This window comes from Balaenoptera ricei, chromosome 8 (genome assembly GCF_028023285.1).
Source record: "Balaenoptera ricei isolate mBalRic1 chromosome 8, mBalRic1.hap2, whole genome shotgun sequence".
NCBI classification, from domain to species: domain Eukaryota; kingdom Metazoa; phylum Chordata; class Mammalia; order Artiodactyla; family Balaenopteridae; genus Balaenoptera; species Balaenoptera ricei.
The window spans coordinates 178,967-204,376 of NC_082646.1; the positions used below are offsets into that span (position 1 = coordinate 178,967).

Genomic DNA, 25,410 nt, shown 5'->3' on the forward strand with positions numbered 1-25,410 from the left:
TACAAACTGTGAATGGTTTAATTTCTTGAAACTGCTGAGGAAGGAACAGGGTGACAGTGACATGCTTTGAGGGGAGAAGTTGTCCTGACGTGAACCTTGTAACAGGTTATTTGTGATTCTCAGAACATACGAGACCATTTGACCCTCACTCGTGTCCCTCCCCTGAAATGCTGTCACGTCCTTCTACGCCGAGCGGACAGGTGGCTAAATTGTTCAGGATGCCTCATTGAGCTCGTGCTCTGTGCTGGGTGCTGGGGACACACTGGTGGACAAGACTTAATTCTGCCTTCATTCAGGCACTGGGGTTCTGGAGGGACATGGGCCCTTGTCCCTTACATCTTTTATTCCTTCCAGTTTTATTGAGATATGATTGACACCAGCACTGTATACATTTAAGGTGTGCACCATAATGATTTCACTTACATATGTCATGAAATAATGACCAAAATGAGTTTAGTGAACCTCCATCACCTCATATAGTACAAAATTAAAGAAATAGAAAAAAAGGTTTTTTCTTTGTGATGAGAACTCAGGATTTACTCTCTTGACATCGTTCATATATAACACACAGAGTGTGTATTTGATATTCTTGATGTAAACCTTCCTCCTGAAAAACTGCCTGTGGATGAACTCCAACAAGCCAAGAAGCGTGTCAGAACCCAGTCCTATCACCTGGGGTTGTCTGTGGTGTGGATGTATGGCCCACGCTTCTTCTTCTCAAACACGATGATCTAGGAAGAACAGACGGGTTGCCAGTAAGAAAGGGTGAGCCCAGTACAGAATCAGAAAGACACTGCGATACGTATTTTGGGAATGAAGTCAGATCGGAGCGCTTATGAGCCGTAAAGATGGGGGTGGGGGCCACGCACCTCATTGTCCCCTGGCTGGAGCCAGGCACCAGGAAGGTAAAGGGTCTCCTGAGGCCCAATGTTCCAATATCGCCCAAGGTTATGCCCATTGATGAACACAAATCCATAATGCCAGCCCTGGAAGGGAAGGGAGCTTGAGGCACAGGAACAGATTCCCTCTGGCAAGGTAAGGCCTAAGGCTTTGGGCAGCGAGGGCACGGCTGAGATGCTCGGAGGCACTGAGAGTGGAGGTGCGTTCAGAAGGGGACACGTCCTACCAGTCCCACCTGCCACCTGGTCGACGGATGGCAGACAAGATGCTGAGGCAGTGTGGCGCCTGACCTGTGACAGATGGTGCCGTCTTTTTCTAAAAAGCAGCTCTTCTGCTTCCAGAAACAAGTACTAGGCAATAGAGGTGAACACTGCTGCTGACAACAACCATAAAAGCTGCACATTTTTCTAACCTGCTTGCAATCCAATGAAGAAGTACAGGACCAAGGCCTGGGCGGAGGCATGGAAGCAGTGTTCCCACTAGAGGCACCTGCTTGTCCAGGAGGAGGAGGCTGAGGAGCCGAGCAGAACTGTCAGAGCCTCACACGTTTAGATGCCACCTGGGAAGACTGGGTGTCGGGAACCTCAGTAACTAATCTGCACTCTCACACGTTTAGATGTCATCTGGGAAGACTGGGTATCGGAACCTCAGTAACTAATCTACACTCTTACACGTTTAGATGTCATCTGGAAAGACTGGGTATCGGGAACCTCAGTAACTAATCTGCACTCTCACACGTTTAGATGTCATCTGGGAAGACTGGGTGTCGGGAACCTCACTAACTAATCTGCACTCTCACACGTTTAGATGTCATCTGGAAAGACTGGGTATCGAGAACCTCAGTAACTAATCTGCACTCTCACACGTTTAGATGTCATCTGGGAAGACTGGGTATCGGGAACCTCAGTAACTAATCTGCACTCTCACACGTTTAGATGTCATCTGGGAAGACTGGGTGTCGGGAACCTCAGTAACTAATCTGCACTCTCACACGTTTAGATGCCATCTGGGAAGACTGGGTATCGGAACCTCAGTAACTAATCTGCACTCTCACACGTTTAGATGCCATCTGGGAAGACTGGGTATCGGGAACCTCAGTAACTAATCTGCACTCTCACACGTTTAGATGTCATCTGGGAAAACTGGGTATCGGGAACCTCAGTAACTAATCTGCACTCTGCGTTGGGACCTGTTAGGGGAGGCAAAGACTGGGAGGGGTGCTGACAGTATTTCATTTTTTATCTCAACAGTAATTTTATGGTGTTTGCCTCGTGACAATTTATTGATCTGTACGTTCATATTTTGTGCCTTTACGTTATCCATGTGTGTTTACAAACAGAAGATATACTAGGTAAAAAATAATACCCTCCCCCAAAAAAGGAAATTGGAGAATACAATTTATGGAACCATCCCATTAGTGTAAAAAGTGATTGTGCACGTGTTTAGGCAAAGGGACACATGGAACCATGCAAACTCTTGGTCGTGCTTAATTCTGAGAAGTAGAGAGGAATTGGAGGTGGGAGAGGGTTGGAAAGACAGCCCTTTGCTCTCTACATCTTGTTAGTATTCGAATTTTTCCATTGTGCTTTGATGTATTATTTTTTTAAACAATGATAAGTTAGGAGGACTGAGAAATGTTGTAAACTTTAGTTAAAAGTGAGGAAGAGAAAGAAAGGCAGAAAGGGGAGTGTTCCTGCCAGGAACACGATGGCCTTGCTCCCAGACTCCTCCCAAGAGAACAGGTGGTGGGGACCCCAGAGCAGGGGAGGGCGCCCACTCACCGGGAGCGTCAGGAAGGTGTCCTGGGGAGAAGAGCCCACCTTCAAGGTGCCCAGGTAGAAGGCAGGGCCCAGGGAGTGAGTCGGGACAGGCTTCCAGGAGACAGAGCGGAGCCTGCAAGAAGGCCACGCCTTGAGGGAGAGGAAAGCCCTTTCCCAGCTGCAGTCCCCACACTGACCCCAGGTTTCCCGCGCAGGGACGAGGATTCTGCAGCAGGGGATGTGCTAGGCCAGAAGCACTAGGCTGGAATCAGGAGCCTCTATAATCCTGAGTCCATCACTCCGGGGCCCTGAATCTTGGCCCCTCATCTGCAAAGTGGAGAGTTGGAGACCTCAAGCTCCCTGCCCTCCAAGGCTAGGGTTAGGAGGGTGAGTGTTAGGGTTAGGGTTAGGGTTAGGAGGGTTAGGGTTAGGAGGGTTAGGGTTAGGGTTAGGAGGGTTAGGGTTAGGGTTAGGAGGGTTAGGGTTAGGGTTAGGGTTAGGGTTAGAAGGAGCATACCTCTTGAAGAAGCTCATTTTTAATTCTAGAGAATAGATGGTGAAACTCTGCAGGGGAATGTTATTCAGAGTAACAGGTCCGATTAATCCTGCAGGGAGGGAGGGAGGAGAGAGAAGATGGACAGGACATTCTCCATCGTCCGGATGCAGACTCGTAGCCTGGACCCCCCTGTGACCAGGGCTCGTCCAGGAGGGAACAGACTGGTGTGACCTGCACAACCGAAGGTCTCCATACCGACAAGAAACATCCCCTCCCAGGTTCAGAACTTCCCCTAAATTCCCACAAGGGGACCAGGTCCTGCTCCGACAGCCAGCACCCTCCGCCCCGGGGAGCAGGACATGGCAGGACAAGGGAGCGGGCACGTGCACCATTGGTCCCAGGACTCAGGGGCCCTGCCACTGCCTGGGGACCCAGTCTTTCCTCCCAACTCCACCCCCAATCTTCAGGTCCAAGTCACCATGAAGGGAGGTCATGGCCTGTTTCTTAGGCCCAGAGCCCACCTTTCTGCTGATTTTGAATTTTCCATGAAAAACTGATGCGTCCTTGATTCTCTACCAGGATCCTTAGAAGTTGACATTCCTGCTTGGGACAGACCAGTTCATGGGGACCACAAGGCCAGGTAGGGCTTTTACTCTGGAACCCACTCTTCTCGGAGCCCCAGATGGCAGACAAGTGAATGGGAAAAGAGGAGGCCCCAGTGCCCCGGGGCCCCCCACCAGAAGGACCCCGTGGGTTCCTGTTCCAAACTCTGTCCCGCCTGGTCTGCCTTCGGAGAGGCTGAGGGACTCAGCTGTGCCTGTGGTCAGAGCCCGGCCAGGCGCTTGGCAGGGGAATTCCATCCACACCGAAGCGGATGCTGTAGCCCCGGATGCACCAAGGCCTGGGAGAGGCCCTAACGCTTCCTGCCGGGACCCTGAGGCAGGCATGACGCCCAGGGGCAGAGGTGGGGACAGGACGGGTCTATCTCAGGAACAGGCCGTGTTTGCACTTGAGTCCCTGGTCTAGGGCAGCATCTAGATTTCTGAATTACATACCGTGATTTTAGGAATGTCTATGTTCTGAAAACCATCAGCCAGAATTCCTAAACTTGTCTCATTCAAAAACACCTGCGAAAGAAGAGCTGGTGTCAGATGGGTAGGTCCAAGGGGCAGAAGCGGGGAGGGAGGCCTGGATTAGGGGAGGTGGCTACAAAGGAAGCCACCAGCCTCGGTGCCCACAGGCAGCCAGAAGCTGGCCCGACCCGGAGGCCCCTATAGACTTAAGTCATGGTAAGTAAATCGGGTCTCTTTCGTCCAGCTTTACATCCCAGTCAAGCCTCATACACAGAGGTGCTTAAAAATGCTATCAAATAGCAAAGTGGACCAGCAACTGACCGCTCGCCCCCGCGGCGGAGTTGGGCTAGTGTCCTGCTTGTGACCAGATGGCCCTACCCCACCTGAGCCATGTCCCGCGCGTCAGAGTGGAGCCGGCCCCCGGAGCAGACGGTCGTCTCGTAAAGCACGAGCCCATAGGACTGGCCGTTGCCGTTGTTGATGGGCAGGTTCTCCATGTTGAGTGGAATGTTAGAGATGACCGGCTGACAGACGGATGGGGAGCCAGGGGTAAGAACGGGGGCCTTCTTCCTAAGACCCTGGGCATGTTTTGTTGGCCCTCCTAACGGTCCCCAAAAGCCCTTTGGATGAGGAACTGAAACAGATGCTGTGTGATGACGCCTGTGCCCTAGTCTCCACTGACCAGAACACTTGGGATGGGGTGGGTGGCGAGAGGGCAGGGGGGCCACTGCTCTAATCCTGAATCAACAGAGTAAACAGCCGCGTCCTAGCGCAACTGTGGGCCAGCAAAGAGGGCGCACTGAGCAAGTATTTATTTCACATCTGCAACGTGCCAGGCACGACTTCTTATTGGAAGGAGGGTCAGTGGAGGCACAACAATGTGAACTCAAGATGACATCTTCCAAACAATGTTCACCTTTTCTTCTGCAGGGACACAGAGTCTAGTCCTAAAGGGAGAGCAGGGACCCACAGGGGTTCAGTGATTTGGCCTAGTTGATGGTGAAGAGGAGGCAGAAACCGCGTTTCACGGTTCCTGGCTTGGCAGCCCTTTCCGTGGGGACCGCGTAGCCCAACTCAGGATGGGGGGTCATTGGAGCTGGGAGCCAGGAGCCTCTCATGTCCTGCTTCTCCCCACCCCTTCTTGTTCTTCAAGTTCAAACCCCTTCTCGATCCGCCCAGAAGGAGCTCCTGGCTCTCGCCCCCTAGTTCTAAATGTGGACAAGATGCAGAGGGTTACATTCACGCTTCCCACTAAAAACCCCTGAAGGGATCTCTGCTCTGTGGCCTCGGCCTGTCCCCCCCACCCCCCCATGTCTCCAGGGGCCACCCCGCTCCCCCAGAGCCCGGGTGTCACTCACCCGATTCAAGTACTGCAGGGCATCCCACAATGACAAGTAAAGGGATGGGTCCACGGAGGGGTACACAGTCTTGGGAATGGGCTCCGGTAAGAGGGGCAGAGGGGTGACTGCAAAGAAAATGGGCAAGAAGCTCCTGGAACGTCCCCTTCCTTCTCCAAGCCTCCCCATCCTCTCCAGGAGCTCTTGTGTCCCGGGGCCAACCAAAGAGGCGGGTCCTAGGCCAGCGCTTCTCCAACAGTGATGAAACTCTGGTGGGACTAAGTTGAAGCCACTTTGTGGGCACAGAGGGCTGATGGCTACAGACCCCACAGGGGCCTGATGCCCTTTGGCGATGCCGGTGCTGTCGGACTTCCTAGCACATAGTAGGTGGTTTGTTAACTTAATTTCAATAAATACAATTCAATAGGATGACTTTTGCTGTTGTATATGAGGGTATCATGTCACACATCATGCTGAGAGCTTTATAAATAGTAACTTCAACTTCACAATCATTATATGAGACAAGGACCATTGTCCTCATGTTTAGAGAAGACACTACAGCTTAAAGGGCTTGTAAGTGGGAAAGCCAGGATTTGAACTGAAGGTTGCCCCTGCCCTTACGAGCGCCTTTAAGCTTCTGCTCACAGGGAACCCTTCCCTTTCCTCCCCTCCCGCTTCCTGAGGAGGGCCACCCTTCCAATAAATTGGCAGCTGAGTACCGAGGATGTATTTAAAGAGTTCTTGGAGCTTGAAGTACTTGTCTGTGTAGTCCCCGGCCTCTGTCAGCAGCGCGTCGTAGTCTGCAAGACACCAGCCGCCGTCGCTGGGCAGGGGACACCCCACCACGAGCTGGGCCAGGGCCACCGCAGGGGGACGGGAGACGCCTTCCTGCTGCTGGACCAGGCTGGGGTGCAGGGGAGTAAGGCCACCCTGGGAACATTCCCCACAGCCCTTCCTGGGGGTCCGAGACTGCCACGACCCTGGGCTCATCCTTCTGCTTCCCTTCATAGTGGACACTCTCGTCTCCCCTCAACCTGACTGCCCACCGGGGCCTCCGGTGCCCACACGGCAACCACCACTAGATTCTACCTGGGGAGGTCTAGGTCAAGGGCTCAGGGTACGGGTGAGCGGAGCAGAGCTGGAGCTCACAGGCAGCCCCATCCACGGCAAGGACAGCCTGCTGACGGCATTGTGAGCATCTCAGAACGAAGATAAAGAGATAAGAGAACACTCAATGCTCAGCGTAGATTATGGGTCAAGAGCCCCATAATGCCAGGACATGTTTGTGGGCCTCCCCGGTAAAGCCACAGGGCCCCCGCGCTCGGAGGGGACCCTCCCAGCAAACACCTGCCATAGCTCGTGACAACGCCTCTGTGCCTGTCAATATGCGTGGCCCCGTTCATGAAACCGAAGTTGGTTCCCCCGTGGAACATGTACACGTTGAAGGAGATCCCCAATCTGATAAATTCAGACACACTGCTTTTAACCTCTGCAGAGGAGGGAGATGAGAAATAGAGAACATTAACACTTCAGAGAAGACAGGAGTCTGTGAAATCTTCTCCTCCTCAACCCTGCCCCACAGTAAACTCAACTGTTTTGTCCTTCAACCTCCATGAAGATTCTCACCAGACAATAGGTAGAACTGACCAGAACTGCCCTAGGAAACCAAGTCTTATCAATACCAAGAGCCTTTTCAAAAATCATTTCTCCCAGGGTATGTACATGATTTGACTCCAAACTACATCTATTAAATAACAGCCTGAGAACCTCTATGTCACTTAAATATCTAATGTTCATTAGATTTTTTGAAATTGTAGAAATAATTAGTATACCCTTATGACTACCTTGTAGGGTAGTATCTCTGGGGCCACTGACTTAGAACCACTGCAACAGTCCACAGTCTCTAGCCATGGAGGCACTCATTTTTGTCTCAAGGTCACCTTTGCACTGGCCGTAACAGGCATGGGCTGGTTAAAGGTTAGTTAGAAGTGGGATTCAATGCTGGCTGTGCTCCTTGCATTCCGTCTGATCTTGTTCAGTCTGTTTTCTCTCTCAGAGCCTCTGCTCCTGTATCTGTTAAATGAAGGTCCTATTCCTACTACATCAAGGATGGATGAGAGACTTATTGATGGTGGCATATATGTAAGAAACACGCACAGTGCCTGATATACATGTGGTCAGAAACCGTCATTTACTGGTGATGGTCCAGAGATATTTTTGTTTTGTTTTGTTTTTTATTTCTCAGCCCAAAGCAGACTTTTCTCAGTTACCCACTACCTTTCAGTGGTTTTCTTTATTTCCGGTACAAGTGAGCTTGCTTTTATAACAGCCATAGCAAAATATCGTTAGTAGAAAAATCCTTTTGTTGACAACCTCTGCCAGGCACCATTCTGGGCAGTTTACGTGGATCGCCACACTTAATCCTGACAACAGCCCTACTGGGGAGGGGTGGGCCACGGAGGCTCAGCAGCGGGTCACCCCCACTGGGGCTGCAGAGCTGGGGCTGAAATCCTTGTCGCTTTGGCCGCAGGAGCTACGACCTCTCTCATCTCCTGATAATTTCTGCCCCTCAGCAGACATCTCCAGAGCAGTGGCCTGTGCATTTTCCAGAGATGATTAGGATTTTCAGCAAATGCATGCCCTTCTTCAGAGACCCTTCCCGGGACCCCCACGGCTGGTCTGCCCCTGCCTCTTCTGTCATTGCACCTGCTTTTTTGCTTCAAAGCACTCGTTGGGTGGGGAACTCTACACTGATTGTTTACTTCTTAACTACCTGTCCATCCACCAGCTGACAAGCTCCCAGGGTGTGGGAGCCAGGTAACTTGTACCCCCAAGTGGACCCTCAGGCCTGGCCATGTCCCTGGCCATAGTAGGTGCAGGTCAGAGAGCTGACTGATGAGCAGAGAAATGTGTGAACGACCTCTGACTCAGGACCGCTCCACTGGGTCAAACACTGCAGAGCACTCACCTTCCGCATTTCTCACCATGTGTTCATTTCCCCACGTGTCGAACCAGCCGACCCAGTATTCCATGATCAAAATGGGCTTATTGCTCTAGGAACAAACCAAATCAAATACTAAGTCTGACAAAAGGAAGAAGAAAAATCAGAAAAACTGAATACAACAAATGAGTATTTGAGGAACTCTCGCTTTCCACTTTTCCCAACTCAGCGCTTACTCCCTGCATCCCCTCACCCACTACACCTTTGCTACCATCCACAGCAGTGGCTCCTCCTCTTCCCCTACAAGCTCAAAAATACACCATATGTACCTTAAAACATAGGAACAAAAAGAAACATAAAATTTCGGGGGCTAATTATCCAAGAAACTAGAAATTTCTTGGATAACTGAAATCTAATTCAATAAATTAGAAAAAACAGAAAAATAAACCAAAGAGTACAGTAAAGGAAATAATAACCTGATGGTTATTGCTGAGGGCATCTTGTGATCATAATAAGAACCACAGGGGCCTGTCCTGCTACTGCACTAGTTATCGATTGGCTGAGACCAGCACACAACACAAATAAACAAATCCACTATTTTATTTAGAGATGTCAACACTCTTCCCTTAACAATTGATAGAATAAGCAGGCAGATAATTAGTAAGGATAGAGATTACCTGAACAACATCACCAAACAACCTGACCTAATGGAAATGTACAAACAAATGCAAAATACACCTTCTTCCAAAATGTACATAGAACATTTACCAAGGATGACCATATTATAAGCCATAAAACAAACCTTAACAGATGTAAAAGAAGAGAGATCAAACCAAGCATATTCTTGGATTTTCACAGGATTGAAATAGAAATCAATAACAGAATGATATCTAGAAAATCTCCAAAGACTGAGAAATTAACCAACATGCTTCTAACTGATACATGGAATAAAGAAGACATCTCAAGGGAAGTTTAATGTTTTGAACATTTTTTAAAATATTATTTGAAAATAAAAATGCAGCATTTCAAAATTGGTGGGATGCAGCAAAGCCAGCACATACAGGAAAATTCATAGCACTAAATGCTTATATTAGAAAAGAAGAAAGTCTTAAATCAGTAACCTAAGCTTCTACCAGGAAAAAGAAAAACTAGTAAAAGTAGAGTTAATTCAATCCATTGAGGAATCAGAAGGTAGAAAATATTAAAGATCAGAGCAGAAATCAATGAAATAATAGAAAACAGAAAAATAATAGAGGAAAAAAAGTCAAAATCTGGTTCTCTGAAAAGATCAATAAAAGTGATAAGCTTCTAGTCATACTGACCAAGATTTAAAAAAAAAATACACAAAATTGCCAATATCAGGAATGAAAGAAGGGTCATCATTACTTACAACAAAGACTTTCAAAGGATATTAATGGATCATTACAAACAACTCTATGGCCATGAATTCAAAACTTAGGTGAAAAACGATAGAATAAACCCCTGAAGGACACAAACCACCAAAACTCACTTAAGAAGCAATAACCTGAATTGTGCAATATCTATTAGAAAAATTAAATTCCTAATCAAAAACCTTCTAAAAAAGAAAACTTCAGGTCCAGATGGTTTCAACAGTGAATTTTACCAAACAGTAAGTAAGAAATACTAACAATTCTACACAATCTCTTCTAGAAGATAGAAAAGGAGGGAATTTTTCCAAACTCATTTTATGAGGCCATCATGACCCTAATTCCAAAATCAAACAAAGATGTTTCAAGAAATGAAAACCAACAATCAATATCTCTCATGAACATGGAAGCAAAAATTCTCAACAAAATACAAACAAATTGAAACCAGCAGTATATAAAATGAGAATACATCACAACCAAGTGGGATTCACCCCAGGAATGCAACACCGGGCCAGCATTCAAAATCCACGTTAACTGTATTAGCACAGAAGAGGAGGTGGGCCTGGTCTGAGGTCATAGGTATGGCAGCAAAGACACAATCCACTCCGCTGTCAAAAGAGATGAAGCAGTGATTCACGCTACATATGGATGAACCTCAAAGCCATCAAGCAGCATGAAAGACTGGATATTGTAGGATCCCATGTATATGAAACATCTAGAAAAGGCAAATTTATGGAGACGGAAACCACATGAGTGGTTGCTAGGGCCAGAGGTGGGAGGGGGATTAACTGCATAAGGAAACCTTCTAGATTGTGATGATGGTTGTAAAACTCTATAGATTGAATTGTACACTTGCAGTGGGTGGATTTAATGGTGTATAAGTTGTATTTCAATAAAGCTGTTTTTAAAAGGAACGAGAAAAAAGAAACAATAAAGGAGACACTAAAAACTAGAGATAGCCATGGTGCCGCCCCTGGCAGAGCCCCTTCTTTTTACTCGACAAGAACCTGGGCAGAAATTGGTGAGCAAAGGAAATAAGAATCATTCATTCTTTGATAAAACTGTGGAGGAGGGGGGAAGGCTGAGGGGAGGGTGCTGTGGGGAGGAGAAGAGGGGGGTTGGGCCTGGAAAGGGCATCCCAGGCACAGCAGGCCTCGAGGGCACCAGGGGCTTGGACAGCATCGGAGGCACAAGGGAACACACGTGTGTATGAAGCAGAGTTGGTCCGGAGACCTGGGTCCCCGCTGTGCTGGGAGAGAGGATGCCATCCTGGTAATCGTGTCCATCCATCTCCGTGACTCGCACGGGGTCACCCACGGAGCAGAGCTACTCAACGAACATTTGGGGGAGACTTCATGGTCAATGGCCCCGCGTCCCCATGATCTGCAGAACCTGTGAACAGGTTGCCCTAGCAACCCGGCCACCTCCCAGCCCGTTCACTTCCCACCCCCCTTCCTCGGGGTGTCCCCAAGAGGCACTCCACTAACAGGTGACACCCACTCCCCATGACAATCGGCATGAGCTCCCAACTGCTTTGAAACCACTGAGGCCCCAGGGCCGGCCCCTGTTCTCTTGACCACCACTGCCCAGGCCGGGCGGTCTCCTCCTTACCTGCACCTTATAAAGATGCTTCAACGAGTCCTCGTTAAATGTCTTTATGTTGATGGTGGCCAGCACTGCAGAGAGAGGGGTGCTGCTGAGGCCCCTCGGTCCCCGTCAGGGGGGAGGGGCCAGCCGCAGAGGGAAGGGTACCAGGACCCCGCTGCATCCCTCTGTACAGGGTACAAAGGGCTGCCACACTTGCCCTCACATCGCTGGGCACTTCAAAGACAACGTGAGGGAAGGAGGGCAGTTCAAAGTAGCCATGTTTTTTGCAGAAAAGTGGAACAATTCAAGGTCACACGACTTGATTAAACCTGGGAATTGCACGCAGGTTTCCTGGTCCCAAGGTCAGCATACTCTCCACCACATGATGGTAATGTGGGGACATGCCACTGAGGAGGAGGAGAGGACATGACAGATGTCCCCTGGACTCCCGGGGGTGCTGCCACCTCAGCCACTTCCCTCACTATCGTGACCTCATGATTCTGTCCTGAACTGTTCGGCTACTTTACTCCCAGGACACGAGCAGCGTCCACAGTGAGCCTCAGGCTGTGGGATCCAGGGCTGGGCTCTGCCCAGGCTGGCCTCCTGACACAGCACCATCTTCTGCTTCTCCACGAGGCTCCTGGTGCTGGTGGAGAAATCTGACTCTAAGCCATGCCTGGCACCAGCCCAGACTCTTAGCCACAGAAAAATTGGGAAAGATGGAAAGGTGCCCTGAGGACAGAGGCTCTGTTGGAAGATCTCAGGAGTGGGGACCAGGGAGCAAGCTGGCCAGGTGCCACTACCTTTGACCTTGGGTCCTCATCATCATGACATCAAACCTCTGGGGTCCACTTCAGTGCACACAGGAAAGAGAGGTATCAGGGATACACTTGGTCTTTCTGCAGCTCCTTCAAGATTCAGAAGTCCAGCTCAGAGCCTCAGTTCTCCCTTAAAATAAGTCTAAATTCATACCTCCTTTTATGTGGCCTCTCGCTACTGCATCTGCATTGTCTGCGGTCAAGAGCAGCTCCACAATCCCTCTCCGCAGCAGGGCCTGTTGAGAGAACTGGACTAGATGAGCCCACCTCCTTGCTCCCCTGGGAAGAAGGAAGTACAAGGAAATTAGGAAATATATACACCTGAGCTCAGACGGGCATAATTGGAACTAGACAGGAAGGCACAAATCAAGAGTCTGCCCTGGTGCAGCTCAGCAAAATGGGGGACTGTGGTCTCTGACCAGCCTGGTGTCTTTCCCGGGGGTGACCGCACAGCTGCGTATAGACTCTGACACCCCATGGCCATGGGCCCCAAAGGAAAAGCACAAAGGTGAGTTCACAAGGGAACCCGGAGGAGGGTCTACAACCAGGGGGGAGAGAGAGACATGTAGATAAACAGATGATAGATAGATAGATAGATAGATAGATAGATAGATATAGATGATAGATAGATCAATAAATGATAGATAGATAATAGATGATAGATAATAGATCAATAGATAGATGATAATAGATAGATAGATGCTAGATAGATTGTTAGATGATATAGATAATAGATGATAGATAGATAACAGATCAATAGATAGATGACGGATAGATAATATCGATAGATGATAGATAGATAATGTATAGGTAGGTAGACAGATGAAGATAGATAATATCGATAGATGATAGATAGATGATAGATAATAAATTGGTAGATGATAGATAGATATGATAGATAGATGATAGATATGATAGATTGATACATAGATGATAGATAGATATGAAAGATAGATGATTGATAGATGATAATAGATAGATAGATGATAGGTAGATGGATGATACATAGATATATGATAGATAGGTAGGTAGATATATGATAGATCAATCGATAGATGATAGATAATAGATCAATAGATGATAATAGATAGATATATGATACATAGATATATGATAGATAGATGATAGAGAGATAGCTAGATCGATCAATAGATGATAGATAATAGATAGATGTGATAGATAGATGAAGATAGATAGATGATAGATCGATAGATGATAGATAATAGATAGATGATAGATAATAGATTGATAGATAGACAGATAGTTAACGGGGTGGGGGAGGGGAGAGAGAAAGTGAGAGATCCATAGACACACAGACGATAAACCAGAGGGACAGAGAGGGGAGACTTGGGAAGGGGAGGCCGAGGCTGCAGCCCCTGAGAAAGACCACAGTCACAAACCCGGGTCCCGTCCGGACACTCAAGGAAAGAAGGAGGCCCGCCAGCCTCGGGGAGGCGGGGGAAGCAGGGGTCTCATCTGAAAGTCGTGTTCACTGAGGGAACAGGAAGCAGACGATGGCGGGGAGCCAAGGACCCCGTCTGTGTGTCTTACGTGCTCACTGAGCCAGACCTGGGCCTGGAGGGAGTCGAGGGGCATGTTTTAAAAATCGAATAATTAAAGTAACGCTGAATGAGATGGACCTGAGAGGTCTGAAGTGATGTCCCCGAGCCATGCTGGGGAGGGAAGCTTCTCACACACCACGTGGGCTGCAGAACCACGGCTGCAGGGCGGGAGCCAGGACGGTGCGGAGCCAGCCCTGTCCCTCTCTCTCCCCTCCCCAGTGCCCCCGTCCAGGGGTCTCTGTGGGCAGAGCACATGGGACCGCTGCCCCCACTTAGCAACCTGGGTGGGTCCGGTTTAAACCAGAACTCATCAGCTTCCTGAACGTGGGACGCTGGGGGCTGGGAGGGGCCTGACCCCCCAGAAAGGACACCAGGCAGGACGGCAGGTATCCCCTGGCCTGAGACATGCCACCCCACCCACGGACGAGCAAAGGCAGCAGACGAAAGAGTAGTCACACCACAGGTCAGAGAAGGGGGCGCTGTCACTCGGCCCAGGGAGCACTATTTATTACTACGGGTGAGGACTCACCACCCCAGCTTTCACGACAGCCGTGCGTCCCAGAGACGGGACAGAAAGGAACAACCTTTTACCCTCATGTTTCACCTCATAACAATGCCATTTGAGCCCTTCCTGGTCACTCTGACCCTGTTGTGGCCTCACAGGGACACTGAACTGGGTCCCACGTGGTCCCGCCTCCTCCAGGGTCCAGCACGGTCACTGTGTAGCAGGGACTCACGTGTAGGCTGTGAGGGAGGTGACCACGGAGCAGAGCCGGTCTCACCTGGTGAAGGTAGGGCATGTAAGCCTTGTCCTTGTAGAAGGAGCCGTACTCATTCTCCACCTGCACCGCGATGACGGGCCCTCCCTTGCGGTACTGGGGACGAGACAGGCAGACGGGCAGGGTCAGCCTCCCAGGGAAGCCAGGGGCCTGGGCGTTGCTGTGACCGCCCTCCTCCCCATGTGGCAGCCACTGTCACCTCCAGGCCCTCCGGCTACTGCCAGCAGCCCCACCTCCCTGGTCTTCATGCATCAGCCGCTGCAAGGTTTCCCCTTGATTTCTCATACTGAGTGGCTCCTCCACTGTGAGATCCTGAACCTGCAAACTCACCTGCTTCCACCTTCCCACCTCCTCGCTCCGCGTCGCAGGGGGACGCCACCACCGTGCAGAGCCCCCCCTGCCTCCCGTCCCAGCTCAGGAACGCGGCTGTCCATGCTGGGCCCTCTCCTCCTGTGCTTTCATCCTTCCCTGCCAGACCCACTGACTCCCATCACCATGGAAACTACCCGGAACCCCCACCCCAGAGAGAGGGAGAGGGTGGAGCGCTGGGTCCTCGCGGACGCCTCCAGCGGCAGGCCCCGCTCCTGAGCGTCCTGTCCGCACTCACGGCCTCCGCTTCTCACTTGTACCCACTCCTCAAACCACCCGGTCTGCCACTAAGCCATCGACGGTGCCCCCAGTCACGTGTTCAATGTTTAACTTAATCTGGGAACGTCCGTCCACTCTGCGTCCACTCTCTGCTCCCGGAAGCCTGTCCGCACCCCGCAGGCACAGTGGCATCTGCTTCCCCACCCCGCCCCTGCAGGGCGACAGCAGCTCTACAGGGAGGCGCACCTTCCTTCCCTACAGCGCACGACGGACGACGGGCACCGGCTCCTGAGCTGGAACCAGGAGAGTGAGCATGTTTTCCCTCACAGCCTCTCCTTCGGCCTCTTTCTAGAAGCCCTAGAAAAGGCTGCGCTAAGATGCGGGTCTAGAATTCAAACTGCAGGCCTGTCAGCCTCTGTTCTCGTGCGGGAATTCTGCTCACAGTGAGCCAGGACAGCTGCTGTCCTAAAGCAAAGGTAGCAAAGCAGGAAACGGTCGTCAGTCTTTACCTGCAGCGGAACCACTCTGGCAATCAGGTGATCGAAGTACTTGTTAATAGCCTCCACAAAGCTGTGGTTGGTGGTCCTCAGCTGCGACGCGGGGTCTTGCAGTAACCGGCTGGGGGAGAAGTGGGGAGAGGGGGCGAGGCTCAGCGGGTGAGGCGGGAGGGAAGGCGCGAGGAGGGGCAGGATGATCGGGGCTCCCTTCGGAGGTTTTACGTCTCCGCCCTCACATCCATGACCTTGGGTACTCAAGGCCCTGAAAGGATGCCAGCTTTCTGGACCAGTCTCACGGACTTGTGAGATGTGGGAGAGATTCCACCTCCACTGCCAGGAGGTGCCATCAGCCCCGTGAGGCTTGCCCGCCCGCATCCTAATGAGAGGTGGTGTAAGCTTTCGTTGAATGCTCTCCTGCATTCTTTTTCAGCTCATTAAAAACTTTTTTTTGAGCACAGCATAGGCTTAGGGACAGAGTTACTTTTCCTCTAAGACCTGGACAGAGAGAAGCTGACAGCCAGACTCGCTGCTTCCCCCAGGTCAGGTGTCTCCTGAGCTGGGCTGGAGACAAGCCCATCCTGGAGGAAAGCAAAGCCTCTCCTGATCAGGAAGTAGACCGTCCACCTGGGGTCAGAGTGTGGACCAACGGGAAGTCCCGTCAGCTCTAGAGATAACAGAAGAGCATCCTTGGATTCTCCCCCTGAACCTTGGTTGTCTGACTGAGGGCCAGCATCACAGGGGCAGGACCAGGCAAAGAAAATGGAGGGGGGAGGGAGAGAGCTGAGGGCCTCGGTGCCCTGGAGAACAGAGCTTCTGTCAACAAAATACGAGAAAAACCAGGAGTGGTCCGAACAAGCCCAGAAGTTCTCCCTCCCACTGTCTAAGCTTCCCTTCCCTTCTTCCCACCACAGGAAACAGAGGCGGGCAAAGCTCCCTCCCGGAAAGAAGCACGAGCAGCTGACGCCTCCCCTCCGCCACGCACTCCTGGCTGCACGACCGAGACCCACATCTCATCGGTGAACCGGGGATTCGGGGGCTGAAGCGGCACCGGCCCTCAGCGCTCCACCACCACCCGCGCTCCCTGGGACAACGCGTGCGCGGGGAGACACAGGACAGGCCCTGTTCTCCTTAGACTGGACGACAGCGTCAGCGGTGCTCCACTCCGGACACAGCTGAGGCCCCGGCCCCGCTCACCTGGGCAGGCCCCCGAGGTCCATCTCACTGCAGATGTAGGGGCCCGGACGCAGGATCACCCACAGCCCCACCTCCGCGGCCAACAGGACGAAGGCCCTGGGGGGTCAGTGTCACCAACTCTCAGGCCTCGGAGCCGAGGGGGGACGGCCCAGCCCCACCGCAGGGCAGAGCTGCCGCCCCCTCCCCTCGCCCGCCCTCCCCTCCCCCGGGGGGCTGGGGGCGCTGAGGGCGGGATGCGACCCCCCAGCACAGCAGGAAATGCCCAGCCGGGTCACAGCAGTGGCCCCCAGCCTAGGACATCTGCACGGCACCTCTGGGGGCACGAGGACAACGGGCCTCAGACGGGGCACAGGGGTCCCGACGGGGAGCCTGACCCTGCCGGCCCCCACCCCGGCAGTGGCAGGACCACCCTGCAGGGCAGGGCCCACCTGGGGGATGGGGCCCCTCTGGGCTGCCGCGAACAGGTCTGGGCTCAGGGCAGGCAGGCCCGGGCCCCCGGGAGTAAGGGGGTCACGGCTGGAGAGCGTTGGGGTCCTGAGAACAGGCTGCAGACCCCAGGCTCCCTCTGCTCTCACGGCAGAGCCCAGGTGCCCCTGGGGACCCCAGCCACCCCAGGAGCCCCCGCACCCCCTGCCCCGGGCCGGTCGCAGCCGCAGGAGCACCTACTCCAGGTCCAGGTTCCCAGAGAAGTCGAATCTGCCTCTTTCCGGCTCGTGCAGGTTCCACGGAACGTAGCTGTGGTAGAAAAGTGGGAGCTACAATAAGATGTTTGTATTTCTTTCCTCCGAATTGCTAGGTCAGTCCCAAACCCATGTCAATCCCTGGGAGAGCTCTCTTTTGGAATAACTTGAAGCTTCCACTGGCACGTAGACCTTGTCACATGAACAGTGGTTATTTTCAATAGTCCCTTTCTCTCTTACCCACTTGTGTTCTCAGCTGCCAATAATCCTATGAGTCTAGATCCCTTGAATTTATGCATAAATTATCCCACTCACCACCCTATTCTTTGTAGTATCTATTAAAAATATAAAGAAAAGGAAAAAACCACAAATGTCTCTATATACCCAATGAATTATTGCTAAAAATTCATCAAAATAAGGATAGAGGAGGAGTTTCTATGAGGCTAATGGAGATAAAATAAAAGGAGGTACCACTTATAGACCTTAGCAAGAAGGACCCTGCCAGGACCTCCCCCTAGGGCTTAGTCCGTAGGGCCAAAGAAACATGTAAAATTTTTATTACGTGCTATGTTTATTAGGTGAGTATCTTTTTTGTGTGTCACCAACAAAGGTTTTGAGGTTTGTGCCCCTAACCTCATGTTTCTCATAAGCCCTATAGTTCTTGTTACACAGTTTTGCAGAGTGCAGATTTTTAAGAGTGCATACGTTGCCTTATGGCTGAACTGACTGTATTTCAAGATCTTTTGTTATGAGGAGGAATAAAAAGTTGGTTTGCACAAGACTAAATATGCCTGGCAAAGTTTATAGCTCTACACTGAGAGAATAGAGTGAAAAAATTTTGCTAAATGATGCTTACAAGTGACTTACTTTAAAGAAAATTGCTGAAAAACAAGTTGAAAACAAAAAGATTGGAAAAGATATGGATGAGGAAAAATTATTCTAGCGCTATTCAATAGCATGCAAAATGGATGTTAAGGCAAAAAAACCCCACAAATAAATGTTAAGAGAGGCATCAAATAAAAGGAATAATCCATCAAGAAGATATGATGACCTTCTATGCTCTTAACACACAGCTTCAAGTAAAGTAAAACTTTACTGAATCACAGAGGAAATGGATCCATCCACAGTCATAGTGGGAAGAGTTAAAATAGTTCTCTAAGAAACAAAGATACTAACAGCAAAAAAAAATTGTAAGGATATAGATTTGAACAACGCAATTGAAAGGATGGATCCAATAAATACACAGAGAAAGCAGTGGCCAACAATGTCGAACACGTACTTCTTTAAAAACTCAGGGAACAGTTGTTAAATACAAAGTAAATCTCAACAAATTCCAAAATCTACATCGAATAGTCCACGATCCCAAGGCAAATGCAACTAAGTCAGAAATTTTCACTTTAAGAATAGTAAAAGCTAAAAGAAATAAAGCAGAAAGCATATTCCCAAAGAGCTGAAATGTTTGAAACCAAACAACTTTGCTACTATATAGGAAAATTTGTGGGAAATATAACCAAAGCAATACTTAGAGGTACATTTATGTCCCTGAATAGATATATTAGAAAACATAAAATCCTGGAAAGAAAATGAGCTAAATTTTCAACTCAGGAGACAAGGAGAAGGGGGAGGGGGGAGAGACAGCACAAAATCAAATAGAGAAAAGAAAATTATATATAACTCAGAAAGTATATAATAGAAAACAGAAAAAGATATAGGGAAGATGAATAAATCTACAAGCTAGTTCTTTGAAAAGACTAAAAGTTCAGACAAGATTGAGTAAGAAAAAAGGAAAAAGTCCCAAACACACAATATGATGTATAACTTCCAAGAAAGAAAGAATTTAAGTCCCGGTCAATCCAAAAGAAGAAAGGAAATGAAAAAAGAGCTATAGAATAAAAATATGATATATTCTAGAAGAAACAGAAGCATGAATTAAACAATAACTGTTCAAGAGAGTTGTGTTGTCCCCAGAATCTTCACCTCACAATCACAAAAGATAGCAGTCGCAGAGTTTTATAAGTGAATTTTAAGAAATATTCAGGGTAAAGATAATTTTTTTGCAAAATATTTTCAGAGAATAGAAAAAGAGGATAAAATCAGTTAATGGGTTTATTATAAGACTGATTTCAAAACTGAACAAGACACTCATAAATAAAATTGGGCTTCCCTGGTGGTGCAGTGGTTGAGAATCCGCCTGCCAATGCAGGGGACACGGGTTCGAGCCCTGGTCTGGGAAGATCCCACATGCCGCGGAGCAAGTAGGCCCACGAGCCACAACTACTGAGCCTGCACGTCTGGAGCCTGTGCCCCACAACAAGAGAGGCCGCGACAGTGAGAGGCCCGCGCACCGCAATGAAGAGTGGCCCCCGCTTGCTGCAACTGGAGAGAGCCCTCGCACAGAAACGAAGACCCAACACAGCCAAAAATAATAAATAAATATTTTTTTAAAAAAAAGAAATAAAATTTTAAGTCAAGTTTAGTTATCGTCATAAATATACGTATTTGAGATAAAACACTAGCGAATCTTGATCCCTGGTCGGGGAGCTAAGATTCCACATGCCTCAGGGCCAAAAAACCAAAACATAAAACAAAAGCAATATTGTAAAAAATTCAATAAAGACTTTAAAAAATGGTCCACATCAAAAAAATATGAAAAACAAAAAACCACTAGCAAATCCAGTCCAGCAATCTGTATGTGGGTACTCACAGGTGCATGTCTCACAACCAAGCCAAATTCATCCCAGAGCCGTAGATGGACTCAATATCAGAAAAATTTTCAATGTAATTTACCGCTTTAACAGAAGAGTGAAGAAAAACCATATCATCCCTTCAACAGATGCAGAAAGGCCTCAATAAAACTCAACAATTATTTATGATTAAATTATTTGCATATTAGATGAGCCAATTATCAATTTACTGCTCTCAGCGTCCAAGCCACTGTTCGGGGTCAGCTCTGCACTAAGGGACGGGCCCTGGAAGCATCCTCTCCCCTTCAGTGAGTGTGATGCTTAGCTTTGCCACATGGGGGCAGTGGGGACACTCAGGCGCAAAGGGCTTCTGCTCTGGGTTTGCATTTCTCTGGTCCTGTGACTGGTCAGTGGTGTGAGGACACCCCACGGTCCCTACTTCTTTCAAAATTCAATACATTATAAGTACCATCCATAAAGACCAATGGAGGGTTAACCCGGAAAGGCAAGGGAACGTAAATCTTTTGGAATGAACATAATGAATACAGTTACAGATGTAAAACTGTATTATGTGCCCCATGGCGTTTGCTAACATTTTTCTGCTCTTTTTCTTTCTATATTGTAAGTTCCAGCTTCTCAGGACTGCCTTTACTTTTTCCTGACGTTAACTAACAAAACCCAACACCTTGACCATAAAAGCAACAGAGCTTTCTAATTGCTGGTGACAAACATCTCATCAAGAAGCAGAAAAAGTTTAGTAGGTATTTAGGGACCACTGACCTAAGTAACCTATAATAACTCATTCAGTTTCTGCATATCCCAACAATTAGAAGTTTTTATGTCGAGTGTAATGACATTTAAGAAGACAATATAGGAAATAAATTTATGTTGTTGTTACTTTTCAAAAAAAAGAATAAAACCAGAAAAATATATTCTGCATCATAAAATGATGAAATACCCTGCAAAGGGCACTTGGACTTGACAACAAGACCTTACAGGAAGGGCTGCAAAGTGCTGTGGATGTAACCCCGACGCCCAAGCTGAGCCCAGTTTTGAAAGGCAGCCGGGCCTGGGGCCTGCCTGACCCCCAGCACAGCTGGGCAAGTGCCTGAGTGTCCTCACCTACCAAAGACAGTGACGCCCCTCGCCCCGTGGGATCGCTGCGGGGGGTGGGGTCCCTCCTTCCCAGGGTTTAGCACAGGCCTGGCAGTGTGTAAATACTGCACATGTGTCGGGAGGGAGGAGGTCTGGTGGCTCCCTGTGCAGGGCCCGATGTGTTCAAATTTGCAACGCTGGTCCCGGCAATGGCAGGGTCGCTACACGGAAGGCTTCCCGGCCATCCCCCACCTTCGGGAGCCCTGTTCCTAGAGCTCCCGCACATCCTTTTACCAGCCGCTTCCAGCGTTTTCCGTCTGGGCTCACCTTCACCCCACCATTATGGACTCTCAGTTTTTTCAGTTTCAAGACTTTTCTGGAAATAGGTCCCTTATGAAGGGACCACCACTTTCCTCATTCAAATATGGCTTTTGCTTGGGGCATGGTTTTTACTCAACCTGCCGTGTGTGAGCAGGCAGGAGCCTCTGCTGCGTGTGACTTCGGGCCGCCTCATTCCCGTGGCGTGGTCAGGCCTCGAGGCGACGCCGGCCCTGGACCAGCTGGCAGAGCCCTCAGGGCAGCGACTACACCACGACCTCCAGGACAGTTGTCAGGATCAAGCGATGTTTTGAAAACGCTCAGAAAATGCCTAGTCGCCGGTGCACCCTAAATACACGGCGCCTCTTGTCCCTAGTCGACGGTACACCCTAAGTACACGGCGCCTCTGGTCCCTAGTCGTCGGTACACCCTAAGTACACGGCGCCTCTGGTCCCTAGTCGTCGGTACACCCTAAGTACACGGCGCCCCTTCTCCCTAGTCGTCGGTACACCCTAAGTACACGGCGCCCCTTCTCCCTAGTCGTTGGTACACCCTAAGTACACGGCGCCTCTGGTCCCTAGTCGTCGGTACACCCTAAGTACACGGCGCCTCTGGTCCCTAGTCGTCGGTACACCCTAAGTACACGGCGCCTCTGGTCCCTAGTCTTCGGTACACCCTAAGTACACGGCGCCTCTTCTCCCTAGTTGTCGGTACACCCTAAGTACACGGCGCCTCTTCTCCCTAGTCGTCAGTACACCCTAAGTACGCGGCGCCACCTGTCCCTAGTTGTCGCTACACCCTAATTACGCGGCGCCACCTGTCCCTAGTCGTCGGTACACCCTAAGTACATGGCGCCTCTTGTCCCTAGTCGTCGGTACACCCTAAGTACACGGCGCCTCCTGTCCCTAGTCGTCAGTACACCCTAAGTACACGGCACCTCTGGTCCCTAGTCGTCGGTACACCCTAAGTACACGGGGCCTCTGGTCCCTAGTTGTCGGTTCACCCTAAGTACACGGCGCCTCTGGTCCCTAGTCGTCGGTACACCCTAAGTACACGGCGCCCCTTCTCCCTAGTCGTCGGTACACCCTAAGTACACGGCGCCTCTGGTCCCTAGTCGTCGGTACACCCTACATACATGGCGCCTCCTGTCCCTAGTCGTCGGTACACGCTAAATACACGGCACCTCTTGTCCCTAGATACAGTCAAGTTAAATATCAGGTTAAGGTCACGTTAAAATTCTTCCAATTGACCAAGCTGGGCTTGCATTTCTTTTTGTCACCATCATTGAGTACATGTACGTGCCAGGCATGGCGACAGGCATTTTTGTTATAAAGAAGATAGAGGTTTTCTCTCATTGAATCATCAACACAAAGTTATAAGGCTTTACAGGACCCTGAGAGGTGAAGGCTGGAGGCACAGCTGGGCGTGAAGACCAGGTCTGTCTGCCGCTAAACCCCGACCCCTCAGTCACTAAGCTGCAATATTCCTGCCCTTTCAACACTAACCCTCACCTTCCTGATGCTGGTGTTTCCTTACATGTTTCTTTCTTATTCTAGGATTATTCCTCTATGTGCTCATCTCCATAGACATAAATAAAGATTGTTTTTAAAACACCGTGTAGTGGCTTCCCTGGTGGTGCAGTGGTTAAGAATCCGCCTGGCAGTGCAGGGGACACGGGCTCGAGCCCTGGTCCAGGAAGGTCCCACATGCCGCGAAGCAACTAAACCCGTGCACCACGACTACTGAGCCTGCGCTCTAGAGCCCGTGAGCCACAACTACTGAGCCCACGTGCCACAACTACTGAAGCCTGCACGCCTAGAGCCCGTGCTCCGCAACAAGAGAAGCCACTGCAATGAGAAGCCCACGCACCCCAACGAAGAGTAGCCCCCGCCCGCTGCAACTAGAGAAAGCCCACGTGCAGCAACAAACACCCAAAGCAGCCAAAAAATAAATTAAAAATATATATATATATAAAAAAAAAACCATGTATTTAACTGGAAATATACTTTGAGCATCTGTCGTAAAACTGAGTTCTCTTAAGGGGCACAATGACTCTCCCGTTGGAGAGGCTCCTGAGCAACGCCCTGCGTCACCCCATCCAAGGACGGACCACAGCAAACTAAGCACGCGAGGTAAGTGAAAGGCGTGTGCTGCACTCCCCACCCCAGAGGCTCAAGCCCCCTGGGGCCATGCTCACGTGGTGACGGTGTTGAAGCCGCAGGCTCTCAGCTTGAGCAGCCGGTCCCTCCAGTAGACCCTGGGCACCCGGAAGTAGTGGATGGAGCCCCCGAAGATGAGGAACTCATGACCCTCCAGCGTGAAGTACGGGTTCCTTCCTGCTCTCTCTTCAGTCTGAAGCCCCACCGAGCGGTCCTTCAGCTTGAGCGGGGTCAGGTGCGACCAGTTAAAGCTGTGGAGGGGCAAGAGGGAGAGAGGGGTGGGGGAGAGGGAGGCTGTGGGAGCCCTAGCGGAAAGGGAAGGCATGGCAGTGGCCGAGCGCTGATGTTACTTCCTCCCAGAAAGGAGAAGGGGCCACCTCCCTCCCCGCTCGGGCACACCTGCGCTGGTCTGGCTTCAGCTGGTCGTTTTCAAATACAAAGTTATCTCTGTGTTTCACCCGAGGAGCAAAACCTGATGAAATAAATGGCAGGAAAAAGATGCACAGGACTCTTCTCCAGGAGAGACAGGGGCTGAAAAGAGAAAGAAATAGCAGTGACCACGGAAGGTGCGAGGGATGCTGGAGGGACCAGATGGCAGGTCGGAGGCAAGGGAAAGGCAGGAGCCCGGAGGCGGCTCACGACTCGGGCGGGTCTCTGCGCTCCACCCGGGTCCACCCAGGGTCCTGGGCCACCGGGGCGGTCCCACTGCCCACCTCATTCTGGACAGAGAGCTGGGGACGGACTTTCCGTCCTAAAAGCCTACAGCCAGGGACAGGGCAGGGCTGGGGAGCGGGGAAGGGTCCTGGGAAAGGTGGGGGAGGGGGAACGGGGCTCAGTGCCAGGCGGGAGCGTTACATCCACCAGGTTCGGGAAGGACTCGGTGACCGGCAGGAGGAGCGCCTTCTCAGCACCCACACCCTGACTTTCTTCCATCGGAGGTGATGGACAGACCCCCAGCAGGGGGGGCAGGAACAGCACTGGAGGAGAGAAGGCTTGGGGGGGGGGGTGATGAGGAGAGTCTTGGGCAGATCTGAGGGCCCAGGAGGGTGTCCCAGTGCAAGGTGGCCCTTGCCCCAGGTAACGTTCCCAGGGCTTGACGCAATAAATGCCTGTGGATGACGACTGACAGAACGCGGAGGGGGTCTAGGAGGCTCCCAGGTGAGCTGCCCTCGGGGCGATGGGGAACCGGGATGAGGCGTGAGCGAGCCCGCGCCTGGAAGGGCAGGTGGGCTGGGGGCTGGGGCACCTTCACCTGGAACGCTGCAGGGAGCCCATCACCGCTAGGCCGAGGAGCCGACGTCCCGCGCTGCTCCCGCCGCCTCTCCGCTGCCCAGACGCCGCGCGGGGACGCGGGGACGCGGCCCAGCTCAGGTGCGCGCTGCGGGGACGCGGGGACGCGGGCCGGCTCAGGCGCGCGCCGCCCGGGACGCGGGGGACGGAGGCGGAGAGTCGGGCTCTGGGCGGCGGGAACAGCAGCCCCGCATCGGACCGAGAGTGTCGAACCGCCTCTGGGCGCAAATGCCTTTCAGCGGCGGAAGAAAGGCGGGAGGGTGT

At 50.8% G+C, this 25,410-nt stretch overlaps 1 protein-coding gene across 2 annotated transcripts; it reads right to left on the reverse strand.

The window, feature by feature from the left end:
• GLB1L3 (galactosidase beta 1 like 3) lies at positions 1-25,410 on the reverse strand. Of its 2 annotated transcripts, none has more exons than XM_059930001.1 (20): positions 25,109-25,410; positions 24,256-24,387; positions 23,895-24,107; positions 17,587-17,655; positions 16,921-17,016; positions 15,739-15,847; positions 14,645-14,737; positions 12,455-12,536; positions 11,507-11,571; positions 8,535-8,619; positions 6,918-7,055; positions 6,286-6,366; positions 5,588-5,694; positions 4,613-4,753; positions 4,212-4,283; positions 3,678-3,756; positions 3,178-3,265; positions 2,682-2,793; positions 870-986; positions 1-731 (listed from the first exon to the last, which is right to left on the reverse strand). In XM_059930001.1, exons 1-20 carry the CDS (start codon positions 25,129-25,131, stop codon positions 669-671), a joined length of 1,965 nt encoding a protein of 654 aa, XP_059785984.1. In that variant the 5' UTR covers positions 25,132-25,410; the 3' UTR covers positions 1-668. The 2 variants fall into 2 exon arrangements, with proteins under 2 accessions (XP_059785984.1, XP_059785983.1); XM_059930000.1 differs by having other exon boundaries at positions 12,455-12,548.